The sequence below is a fragment of the Carassius carassius genome, chromosome 1 (genome assembly GCF_963082965.1).
Source record: "Carassius carassius chromosome 1, fCarCar2.1, whole genome shotgun sequence".
Classification (NCBI taxonomy): domain Eukaryota; kingdom Metazoa; phylum Chordata; class Actinopteri; order Cypriniformes; family Cyprinidae; genus Carassius; species Carassius carassius.
This window is the reverse complement of record NC_081755.1, coordinates 26,907,596-26,920,688: the sequence shown is the minus strand read 5'-3', so window position 1 is coordinate 26,920,688 and position 13,093 is coordinate 26,907,596. Positions and strand designations below refer to the sequence as shown.

General features: G+C 41.3%; 2 protein-coding genes across 2 annotated transcripts; both read right to left on the bottom strand.

The window, feature by feature from the left end:
- Positions 1-4,441: 4,441 nt before the first annotated feature.
- selenow2b (selenoprotein W, 2b) lies at positions 4,442-6,693 on the bottom strand. Its single transcript, XM_059553305.1, has 4 exons — positions 6,539-6,693; positions 5,766-5,863; positions 5,549-5,625; positions 4,442-4,924 (listed from the first exon to the last, which is right to left on the bottom strand). Exons 1-4 carry the CDS (start codon positions 6,565-6,567, stop codon positions 4,844-4,846), a joined length of 285 nt encoding a protein of 94 aa, XP_059409288.1. The 5' UTR covers positions 6,568-6,693; the 3' UTR covers positions 4,442-4,843.
- A 1,764-nt stretch (positions 6,694-8,457) lies between these two features.
- On the bottom strand, positions 8,458-12,785 carry selenow2a (selenoprotein W, 2a). The gene is made up of 4 exons (XM_059523489.1): positions 12,654-12,785; positions 9,170-9,267; positions 9,000-9,076; positions 8,458-8,898 (listed from the first exon to the last, which is right to left on the bottom strand). Exons 1-4 carry the CDS (start codon positions 12,680-12,682, stop codon positions 8,815-8,817), a joined length of 288 nt encoding a protein of 95 aa, XP_059379472.1. The 5' UTR covers positions 12,683-12,785; the 3' UTR covers positions 8,458-8,814.
- Between the last annotated feature and the right edge of the window lie 308 nt (positions 12,786-13,093).

Below are 13,093 nucleotides of genomic sequence, written 5' to 3'. Positions count from 1 at the left end.
TGACTGAAGTACAGTACACACACAGAGAGAGTTGTCACACATAGATTGTGTGTGTGAGAATGGTGTTATTCAGCTGAAAGTATTTTCTCCTGTCTTTGCCTGTATGTCAGTGTGACAGGAAGGAGCTTAATACTGTCACTCAAACTTGCTGAATTGTATTTTTCCTTTGTATGCTGACATAAACACAGCTGATTAGCTGATTTTCTTTAATCATTATTATTTTCTCTTCTATGCTGCGTCTATAACATGGTCAGGTTCAGAGGTGTGTCAGAACATTGTTGTATTGCCTTCTTTGCTGGTTTTGGGTTATTTGATTGATGAAAAAACCGAAAAACTCACATGTGCACACAATTGTTAGCTGAATTTTCTTTTCTGATATTACACATTAATGTAAGCTGAGCATTTGCTTTGATGTTCTTGAGTATGCGGTGTGTTAAACACAGTCAGGTTCAAATGTGGATGCAAAAAATCCATTAAAACTGTAGCAAAGGTTTGTCAGAGCTTTGCCATTGTGCTATTGCCTTGTGGGCAAGTGAGAAATGTTAAATAAAGCAAGATGGTAAAAAGATGAAAATGACTTGATTTTACTTTCAATTCCTTTTATATTCTCCAAGGTATTAACAGTAACATTTTCCATAACTCCATGTAGGACGTTTCTGTACATAAATGTAAGCACTGTGGCAGTAGTAATGCAATATTTAGAAAATGTACATACTCTTGTACTGTTGATACTCAAGTACTTTTAAAACCAAGTACTTCAGTACTTTTACTTAAGTACACCTCTCCTTGAACTGTCACCTTATCATGGTGGAGAGGTTTGAGTACCCAAATGATCCTGTGAGCTATGTTGTCTGGGGCTATATGCTCCTGGTAGGGTCTCCCAAGGCAAACAGGTCCTTGGTGACGGGCCAGACTAAGAACAGTTCACAAACCCCTTTATGTTAACAAACAAAGCAAGGACTGAGACGTCACCCGGCATGGCGCAGCCGGGGCCCCACCCTGGAGCCAGGCCCGGGGTTGGGCTCGTATGCGAGCGCCTGGTGGCCGGGCCTCCCCCCATGGGGTCCGGCTGGGCTCAGCCCGAAGGAGTGACGTGGGGCCGCCCTCCTGTTGGCTCACCACCTGCAGGAGGGAGCGTAAGGGGCCGGTGCATAGTGGATCGGGCGACAGTCGAAGGCGAGACCCCCGACGACCCGATCTCTGGGCACGGAATCTGGCTTTAGGGATGTGGAATGTCATCTCGTTGGCGGGGAAGGAGCCTGAGTCGTGCGGGAGGTCAAGAGGTACCGACTAGAGATAGTCGGGCTCACCTCCACGCACAGCTTGGGATCTGGAACCACACTTCTTGAGAGAGGCTGGACTCTCTACCACTCTGGAGTTGCCCATGGTGAGAGGCGGAGGGCTGGAGTGGGTTTGCTTATAGCCCCCCAGCTCAGCCGCCATGTGTTGGAGTTCACCCTGGTGAATGAGAGGGTCGCTTCCCTGTGCCTTCGAGTCGGGGATAGGTCTCTCACTGTTGTTTGTGCCTACGGGCCGAACGGCAGTGCGGACTACCCGGCCCTCTTGGAGTCTCTGGGAGGGGTGCTGGAAAGTGCCTCGACTGGAGACTCCGTAGTTCTACTGGGGACTTCAACGCCGAGGCGGCAAACCCCAAACCCGGTGATGGACACCGGAAGTAAGGGATGCCGTCAAGCTGAAGAAGGAGTCCTATCGGGCCAGGATGGCTTGTGGGACGCCGGAGGCAGCTGACACATACCGGCAGGCCAAGCAGACTGCAGCGCGGGTAGTCGTGGAGGCCTCCTCAGACCAGGACCTTCAGCGTGCACTGGGACGGTTTGCAGACAAGTGTGAAGCGGCTGGGATGAGAATCAGCACCTCCAAGTCCGAGGCCATGGTTCTCAGTCGGAAAATGGTGGATTGCCCACTTCAGGTTGGTGGAGAGTTCCTGCCTCAAGTGGAGGAGTTCAGGTATCTTGGGGTCTTGTTCATGAGTGAGGGAAGGATGGAACGGGAGATTGACAGATGGATCGGTGCAGCTTCTGCAGTAATGCGGTCGCTGTACCGGTCTGTCGTGGTGAAGAAGGAGCTGAGCTGTAAGGCAAAGCTCTCGATTTACCGGTCAATCTACGTTCCTACTCTCACCTATGGTCATGAGCTGTGGGTCATGACCGAAAGGACAAGATCCCGGATACAGGCGGCCGAAATTAGCTTTCTCCGTAGGGTGGCTGGGCGCTCCCTTAGAGATAGGGTGAGAAGCTCGGTCACTCGGGAGGAGCTCAGAGTAGAGCCGCTGCTCCTCCCCATCGAGAGGAGTCAGCTGAGGTGGCTCGGGCATCTATTTCGGATATTTCTATTTCCCACCTTCCCAGGGAGGTGATACAGGCATGTCCCACCGGGAGGAGGCCCCAGGGAAGACCTAGGACACGCTGAAGGGACTATGTCTCCCGGCTGGCCTGGGAACGCCTTGGGGTTCCCCTGGAAGAGCTGGAGGAAGTGGCTAGGGAGAGGGAAGTCTGGGCGTCTCTGGTTAGACTGTTGCCCCCGTGACCCGGCCCCGGATAAGCGGAAGATGATGGATGGATGGATGGATACTTAAGTACACAACTAACTGCAGTACTTTTACTTGTACTTGAGTAAAATTTAGCAAGGGGTATCTGTACTTTTACTCAAGTAATGAAACTGTGTACTCTGTCCGCCTCTGGAAATAAATAGAAAAGCCTGATAATTTAGTTATCGCTTTAGACGCTAAATTGCCCCTGCCTGGGATAAGGTAAAATTATTCTATGACGTATAGATACAGGCATATGAATATTTAAATATTTAATTGCCAATATCTTAAGATTTGTAAACATGCCACTGGGGCCTTCTGCCAATTCAGGGAGATCATCTTACCCCAAAAGTTTAGTTTAATTGTTTTCTTCAAAATAAACTCCACTTTTACTCCACAAATGTGTCCAAAAATCCATAATTAACAGACACAAAAAATGTTGTCATAGATCACTATTTTCAAGAGTCATACATTTGAATCGATTATCTTAAAACGGTTTAGACTGACTAAATCTGAAAAATGCTGATATTCAGATGAAATGACAAAATTAAAAACAGTGTAACCATTCATCACGAGTTGAGATGAGATTTTCTGCCATCTATAGTTAAGAGGGAAAAAAATGAAGGTGGAGGGGTATCTTACCCCGTCTTACTGTAGTAGTTATTTTCAACAATATGCTGACAACACAAATGTTACTAGATAGACGATTTAACTTACAACCACAATTAAAAATCTTGCTAAAAACATGCAGTTGGACATTCACAGACTCATGATTTGAAGTTTGATTAGGAAATTAATCCATAATATATTTGACATTATTAGAATGATTATAATTCTGTAATAAATTGATTTTTCTTTGTCATGTATTTTTATTTTACACTGCTGTTAAAGTATTCTTGCTCTTCACAATAACCCCAGTGTGCCTTACACGAAAGAGTGTTTGTATGATATTATTCCCCAGGGTTCATGCTATACTGCACAAATAACATTGTACAGCACACAGTGAGTACGTGTAGGTGTGTCCCTCCTCCAGTCTCTGGCGTTTTATGATAAAACACACTAGCTTGACTGTTCTGTGATAACCATACACACAAACTATCACCCGCTGCTTCAAGGGCGTTCACACAATTTTCATTTTGAAAATTACAGTGCAGTGTTGGAAACTCCTAACTGAATTTTCCTCATATTATCTTAGCCTTAATAAGCATGTATGCACCATTACTACATGTACTTTAACACTCTGGTATAATGAAATGTTGGTGTCTATGCCCTAGATGTGTTTTGTCTTGTTATATTGACTCTGGGCCTTCCTGACTTTAATCAAATACTTATTATTTTTGTTTAGTGCACAAGATTTATAGTACACTAATTGACACCCGACTCTTCTGAAATGCCACTGATTGCTGGTAAAAAATTTCACATCAGTTAGTTAATAAATTATCACTATAGATGGATCCAAATTAACAGTTTCACCTCCATTTTGTTAATGCATGAAGTGTAAACTGAGATAATAGCAAATACACTGAAAGAACACAGCACCAGAGAGAAACGCCCTCTACTGCTGGCAGAAATGTTTACAACCTGAAGGATTTCTAGTCTGCCTAAAACTCTAATATGATTCATAATTCATGATAACTTATGAAATGTATTAGGTCTATAAATTTACTAGACCAAAGCAGACAAGACTTCACGAGAGTTAAACGTTAGGTGGGCATTTGTGACAACATATCAAAAACAATCTGCAAATATTTTCAGAAACTATTTATTGATTGATTTTTTTTTACATTACGTGGACCACAATTATTCTTGAGCTAGTTAAATCAACAGTTTCAGTACTCCAAGAAAAACTTTTTTTTCTCCCAAATTAAGTAATTTCACCAGTTACTTAGCAATTACCCTGACAATATTTGTGTCTTTCTATCAACTAAAAATCATTCTATAACTTTATATTTTAAATCCTACTCAATACATGTAATTTTTAGGTATCAGAATAAGACTAGGTGTGCCACATATCTCCTGAACAAACTGATTATTGTGTCAGGAAAACTGACCATTAAGCAAAATGAAAAAAGGCACTCTTCTCTTCACTTCATCTTCTTTATCACAGGTTCAGAGTTTTCTGGACTAAAGCTTCATACCATAACTTTTGAACTTTGAACTACGGCAATCATGTACGTCCAAAAAACTAGAGTGATAAAGGAGACAAGTGAAGAGCTTCAAAAACAATTAAACCATTTTCTGCAATAGAGCATTAAGATGCTGGTGTGGACCGGACAGAAGAGATGGTACTGGGCTTTAGAGGATGATACACTCTTTACGGTTTCTGGTGACCTTCTCAGGCTTTCCATCCTTAGCCTTTACAACGGCATCCATAATCTACAGAGATTAGACAAAGAAAAAAGATTATGCACATTAAAACAACTAAACAACACACAACACTAGGTACAACTGTAGACCGACTTGATTGTATTTTTTTCATTATATTAATCATTTTAATATCTCAATATTTTCTAAAGGTTTTAGTTAAATGCTTGAAATTAGTCAGACAAAGCAAAATTGCCCCAAACTATAGATTTTTCAGACAAAAATTTTGTTTAATGGGATGGCATCCCAGAATGTACCTCGTGAGGTTATTGAGTGAATGTCCAGAGTTGAAATCTACATTTAAATTGTCACATTTTTGGCACTAGTCTCATAATTCAATTTGTGTTGTGTTATTTCAAAATGTTGTCTTACAGAAATAAACTTACATTATGTGACAAAGCATGATCGCACTTTTATAAGTTTTTGTATATCAAGCAAAATTCAAGGATTGGCTTTAAAAATATTCCTGATCCTAGGCTACTGTATGCTATTTAACCCAAAAGGACACAAGTCTAAAACTAGGAAGCAATACACTTTACAAAGTATTAAGATACACAATATACACAAACACACACACACACACACACACACACACACACACACACACACAGAAATGTGATATTCCCTGATGCTTACATCCTCTTCATAAGGGAATCCTCCTGTTTCTAATTTTGAGAAGACCAGATGTTCATTGATCTGTACTTCAAAACTTCCTGCAGGAAAGAGGAAGGTGATACTGTTACTTTCACAAGTATCCCACACGCTACCTCGTGAGGAATTTATGTAAAGCATGCTAAATGTGGATCAGTGTGTCTATATATGAGGACAGTCAGAAGGACACGGTGTACTCAACCTCTTCGGCCCACGAAGCCTGACACCTCAGCATCCGGGAACTTGGCGCGGATGCCCCGCTTCAGCTCCTGGAAGCGAGGCTCGTAGCCTCATCCGCCGCTGTGTGTCACAGAAGGTGATTAGGCTACTTTAGTTTGAAAAATGCGAAGTCATTTCTGCATGCATAACCGGCTTTTTTCTTTTGTTATTTCTTTCTTTCAGAAGCTGCCATACAAAACTGCTTAAACCGGTTTTATCACACGACAACAACACCAGCGATGTCCCATTTACGAACGGAATGTTCCTTTGGGTCCTTTCCCCCTACTTAATTGTAAATACGTTGCACTTTTACTACTGTTTAACGTAAATTGAAATTATAACCGTTTTCTTGGATTATAGCTGCGACAAACTTGCACTTGGACTCATGGAATACAATAAACACCTTTATTAAAAAAAGAAAAATGCTAAAATATTGGGCTACATACGAGTTTACTTGGGGGGAAAAAAAGGTGTTGTCAAGGACCAGACGACGAGGTTGATCGGCGTTAGAACCAACCGGCTCTTTAAACGAACTGTTCAAAAGAACCGGTTCGCAGTAAATGTTCCGAGTATGCCGCATACACTTTATTTACGGGCATCACAGAAACTTCGAAGTGCGTGTTTGGTGACCAGATATGTCACATGCAGCTCCCTAGGGTTTTTGAAACATTGACGAAAAATGTAAAAAATATTTAACGAACAGTAATTAAAGACAGCTAGATGCACTCGAATAGTCTACTTAGTAAAGAAACTTACCAGTATTCGACTTTTATCTTGACCGCCATGATTCGTGTCTTTAGATTCTGACCTGAGAAGGTTAATGGTTACCTGGTTGTTCGAGGAGACAGAAAACAACACATCCACCAAAACACCTGCGTCAGAAAGACTACACCCTGCTCACCTCCACCTGTCCGACACGCCTACACAGATTACACTGCTCATCAATGATCCTCTTTACAGTTCACTGTTGCATCAAAATAGCCTAAATGTCATCAGCTGCATACAATAATTATTTTTAGGGTACACATGGCTTCTTAAGCAATCATCACCTTTATTTATATAGCGCTATTACAATACAGATTATGTCAAAACATCTTACAGTATCAAATAGGAAAATAGTGTGTCAATAATGCTAAAGGACAATAGCAAACACGTTCATGAATTAAAGGTGCTCTAAGCGATGCCGGGAGTCGTAACTTCTTGTTGACGTTCAAATTGTTGTCAAACAAAACGGAGGCTTGCTAGACCCTCCCTCCTCCTCATCTGTGCACTAACCCCCCAAACCCCACCTCCAAATCTTTCTTGTCGGTTATTGGCTGGAACAGTTTATGTTTTGTGGTGCGGGTGAGCCCAGTTTGTTTTTCTTGTTTGTGGAGCCTGTGGTGAGAGACCCCGTTTTCTACAGTGTGGGACAAGCAGCTAGCGGATAGTGAGGAGATGTTTGCTGGATGTGACAAAAAATGTTTTGGCCTAAAAAATGTGTGACATCACTTAGAGCACCTTTAAGTGATGTTATCATCCAGCTCAGTTCAGTTCAAATATATCTGTGCAATTAAGTCGACCATATCACGTTAAGCTAGTTTGACATGCCAGCATTCAGATGATTTCCTGGTTGGCAGCTAAAATGTCAGGCCAAAATACAGTAAAGCATTTACGGTTTAAGTTGTTTTTCGCAGTATGTAGCACTGGCTGTAAAAGTGTGTTACAAGGTTCACATACAGATTTAATATAGTTTAATATGCATTTAAAATGACAAATACTGCTTTAAGTTAGGAAAAGCTAACAAAAATCTTACTGTAACATAACACACTGAACATATAAAAACCGGATTTCACATAAATTGAACTGTTTGTGTATTTTAATGTTAGAAAAATTAAAGAATCAGTTGGACCAAGTTAAGCAGCTAAGCATCACTGTCCTCACAACCTCCGTCCCACTGCACTACATTGAATTAGGTTTGATCTACCGCCTCAATTAAAAAGACTGAAAAACACTATTCATTGCTTTATGTAATTTCCTATTCCCTTAACTATATTAATTCTACTGTCATATCAAACATTTGTTCTATGACACAAACCAAAGACAGTACCTCTGAAAGAAAAGATTTTGTGTAACAGTGTTCTGCTTGACTACACATTAACAGACTACAGGTGAATGCAGAACACATGCAACATAATGTTATGTAAAAAGCAAAGGTACAGGCACAACCAGACAACAAGAGATCCCAACACAACTGGAGGACAAAACCAGATGAGAGCTCATTACTTTATTAACCACATGAGTGATGTTTCATAAACAGGGTCTTCAGTAGTTTCTAAATACACACACAAAACATGCTGCAGTGCCTGCAAGTCAGATAAATGCCCAGCTATTTGGATAGAAAACTACAACACTAAATATAATTTAAAAAACTACAGCACAAAATGTTTGCAAGAGGCAAAACACCTGAGCATTGACACCAAGCCAAGTTGGTCTAGAATCAAACAAGCATTTCAAGTACTCAAATAGAGCCATTTTAAATTCATTAACTTGAGATCTCTTCATGCTGATATGGGGGTGGTGAAAAAAAAAAGTTCACAATCTACTCAGACACCCAAAAATAATGACCCAAGCTTTAGGCATTCCCTTCTTACAGCAAACGTTGTAGTTCATTAGTATATTCTCTTCGCCCCCCCCCCCCCACAAAACAAAAACAAATAATCAACAGACAAAAAGTGACCCCAATAGGCAATGTGGCTTTGACAAATAAAGAAACAAAGACCTTAACCCTTTGGCTTCCTCCTTAACATCCCCGCATCTTGCTCCTCCAGCTTAAAGGATGCGTGGACTGCAGGCCTCATACAGTAACTGCTCACTTTAGAGTTACAATAATCATTTACGTCCAGCAACCAGACCGGAGGAGTGAAGAGGAGGGGACATTAAAGGATCCTACATCAATACACTCTTTCTCTAGATGTTTAAGCTAGGTTTACAGAACCGTTCAAAATCTTGACATTTTCAGAGCCAGAAGTGAAGGGTCAAGTGATGAAACTTTAGAGGATGACACAAGGAGGCCGGCTCTTGGTGATCTTCTCCACCGGTTGGCCATCATAGGCTTTCTGGATAGCATCCATAATCTTTGTTGATGGGATGAAAGAGAGATGCACACATACAGGTGAAAAATCATCAACTTTTTAATAGGTGAAAATGTTATACAGTGTGAGGTTTTTTTACTCACATCATCCTCATAGGGGAAGCCACTGGTTTCCAGCTTTGAGAAAACCAGTTTTCCATTGATCTCGATCTCAAAGCTCCCTGGAAAAGAGAAAAAGAAGAGCTGATGTTTGCTCACATTCATATTTTCACGTTAGATGTAAATCACTGCATGGCTATAAATGTGCAAGGTACCTTGGCGGCCGACGAAGCCACTCACGTCCGCATCAGTGAACTCAGAAGTGACAACCTCCTTGAGCTCCTGAAAGCGGGGCTCGTACCCTCATCCGCCACTGCAACACAACAGTGAACATAAGCTGACAAATGTCTGGAATCAGGCAAACAAACAATGGGTGGTAACTAGTGTCAGAATTTATGTCTGTCTCTCTAAAGCCTGGTTCACACGGCAGGATAATTAGACCGATTTTAGCCCCGATTGACACCTTCCGACAATCTTAAGGATGCTCCAATTATCGTAAAATAATCTGATCAGATATTCCTGCCGTGTGTGGTGTGTTAAGACTGCTCTCCTCTGCTCGGAAGGACGTCGGGACTGCTCCGATCTCAAATCGGGGATATCCAACATGTTGGATTTATTTGGCCTGATTTCTTCTCGTGTGTGGTGTCCCCCGAGGACAAACGATCAAGCAGCCTGTGGACTGTGGCGTGTAGCCAATCAGAAAGCGAGGTGACGAGGCGGCGAGGAAGTACCGGGAAACAAAATCAAAACAGCCGGCGGCATGGCGCACCAGAAAGTCCGGTGGACGTCGGAGATGGAGGACTTTGTCTCCATTTCTTTGACCATCACCTTTCCATCACATTCGAATATTTGAGCTCACAAAAAAACGAATATTCGAATATTCGTTTATTTAAATTAAGTTTAATGAGACAGACGTTATTTTTCAGCAACATTTATTTTTTCCGTCATTTTAAACAAGCTTACACACAATAAGCTTGAACATTACACATCGTGTTTTGTAGCTGAAAACCTTTAACAATGCGTGCAAACAAACAAAAGTATAGATTAAAAGCAAAAAAAAAAAAAGTGAACAAAGAAAAAACGTAAAGCAGCCTGCAGCAATCAGGCTATTGTAGAACGTAGCCTACACTTAACTTTGAAACTTTTAAACTGTCAGCAAATCTTTTTAAACTTTTTTCCTATTGTTTTACATGTTCTTGTTAAGAAACACGGGCATGTAAAAATGATCGGGGGAATGTCGTCTCCTTAGTCTGTTAACAATAAGGCCGGCCGCAGAGAAAACGCGCTCTGACGGCACAGACGTTGGCGGGACTCACAAATAACGGTGTGCTAAGCGAATAAGTTTTGCGAAGCGCTTCGTGTTTTCGTTTCACCACTGAATGGGATACTCATCTTGTGGAATACATGGCTCCAGCAAGAACTGTTCCCACTCGTCTCGGCTTGACTCTCTGTAATCATTGCTGAAGAACAGGCTCAGCCTTTTCCGACGAGTGAGCATTGCATCCTCTTCATCATTGGTGACGGCGGCTGCATCCACATCACTCGCATCAAGGAAAATGCTCTGATAATGTTCAAAAAAGTTTTTTTTTCTTACTTCTCTCATGTTTTCATCGAGAAACCTGAGATGTTTTTGCCGAGGGTCTAAGGCAGACGCGAGAAGATGAGTTTTCACTGCATTCTCCAAGTTAGCGGTGTTTATTCGTTGCTTGAGAGATAACGCAACAAGGTCACTTTCTGTGATTCTCCACGGCATATTTGAAGCACTGTAGAAGACCGCAGTTCTTAGGAGCCGTTCACATATCGCGTCTTTTGCGCGCTCAAGTTCGTTATTTCCAATGTAGGCGCGCGGTATGCGCGCTCACAATGGAAGCGACGCGGTCGCGATGCGCACGCGATGCGCACGCGGTCCCGTTTTTTCCAGGCGCGTCCGCACTGCATCGAGTTAAAAACATCTAAACTTTTCAGAATGCTGCAAGCGCACCGCAGGTCATGTGACAAGAACTAATCATTCAGCTTCATCCTTTCCCGTAACAACGTTGAAAGCTCAGCCAAGATGAAGGAACAGCTGATCATAGCTGTATATGGAATGCCATTTTGAAATAAATTTAGTAGCAGAGCTACTGAAAGCGATTTTTTGTGCTGCAAATCCATTTATCCTTTGCTGAAATTTTCGTCTTAATGGAGAGAGCACGTAATTGTTGCTTGGCAATGGCAGACGCCTAAGGAGCGCTTCTGCCCGAGCGCTTTGGAAAGAAGGAGAAAGCGGCGAGCCTAGCGTTTTCCATGCGTTTTTAGGCGCGATATGTGTACGGCCTCTAATTCATTCATTAATAATTTTTTTGCTTGCATACATCTTCAAATATGCCGTGGAGAATCACAGAAAGTGACCAAATTAGGTTTTATTGTGAACTTTTTTTTTTGCGAAATTCGAATATCATTTTTATTTATCGAATAATTAGAGCAGAACGAATATTCAAATGTTCGACTATCCGTGCACACCACTACACTGTACGACCAAAACTGTTAGACCCGTGATTTTTTAATCGCCGTGTGCGGGGTCGCTCAGGTTTGGAAAATCGGCCGACAATTTTAAAATCGTCCCGTGTGAACCAGGCTTTACCTGAAGACTAGAACTATGGAATCTTGGTTCTGCCGCAGAATAATAATAAAAAAAATTTTTTTTTAATTATTATGTACTTTTCTCTCACAATTTGGTCTTTGTTTTGTGCATTTGAGGAAAACTAAGAAATTCAGAAAAAGTCTGTAGGAGCTCTGACTATTTTTTTTTTATGCTCCACTATTGAATAAACAAGGAAATTATGACTTTTTCCTTCGTTTATATCACCAAATTCTAAATTTAGATCCTGTAATTTTAGACTTTCTCAGAATTGAGAGGGGATAAAGAAGTCATAATAACCTTTTTTATTCAAAGATAGAAAGGGGCTTCCATATAGAACACTAATCTTTATGAGAGGGTAAAAAGACTCCGTTCGAAAGACTCTGAATACCGGAAGTATCACTGTAATCACTTACTGGAATGTTTGTCAGAATTAATAAATTGTTATAGAACAGGGCTCCTCAAATCTGGACCTCAAGATCCACCTTCCTGCAGTGTTTAGCTCTAACCCTAATCAAACACACCAGAGCATGAGATCATTAGAAAATCATCAGGTTGGAGCCAAACTCTGCAGCGCATTGGACCTCCAGGGGCAAGATTTGAGGAAGGGGGTTATAGAACGTTACTATAAAGTAAATATAGCATTTTAAGGGGTTCATGGGTTGCTTGGGAGTCTGGGTGGGGTTCTTTTACTCTGTAGAGATTACAAATCCATTTCCTGATGGATATACCGTTTAGGATTTAGTCTTCCGGCTATAATCCCACAGTAGATGGATCGTCCTAAATCTCTGGGTTAACGTTACCAGCTCCTATCTTTAAACCCCTTTCAAACCGGTTTACGAGAAATGCCGGGAATTTTGGAGAACATCACATTAAAACATGATGTATATTACACGACATTTAATCATGAACAACGTTACATAAAAGATACTGAAGAGGATTAATAACAAAGACAGCGTGAGCATCTGCATGAGCCGTTTAATCTAACGTTACCACATTCGTGAAGAAATTTTAACCGAATAGAGAAACACGTTTGTAATTCACATACTATTTAGAGATGCACCTATTGTAAAAGCACTCACCAGTATTCCACTTTTATTTGCACACCCATATCTGCCCAACTGCGTCACCACTGCGTGTTTACACTAGTGTGCTTCCGCGTCTGACTGCTCTTATATGAAACTACACCTCGAGCGCCCTCTGTCAGCTGGAAGAGGCATTATGAAGACAAAAGGACAGCGAGACAGACTCAGAGACTTGTCGTTGAAAAGCCACACGATGGCAGCAGCTTTTCATCCCAAGTTCTTCTGTGAGTGACCCCGTGTATTTTACCACTTGGATATAAAAATGACATGTAACACATAACATATTAAACAGTTTAAGAAAATCACTTAAATTGTTTTATGCCTGGTTTCTCTACTATTAATTAAAATAAAGGTAAATAAAATAAAAAATAAAACAGAAGAACCCTTTTGTCTGAATGGTTCCATAAAGAACCTTTAACATCTGAAGGATCTTTCTG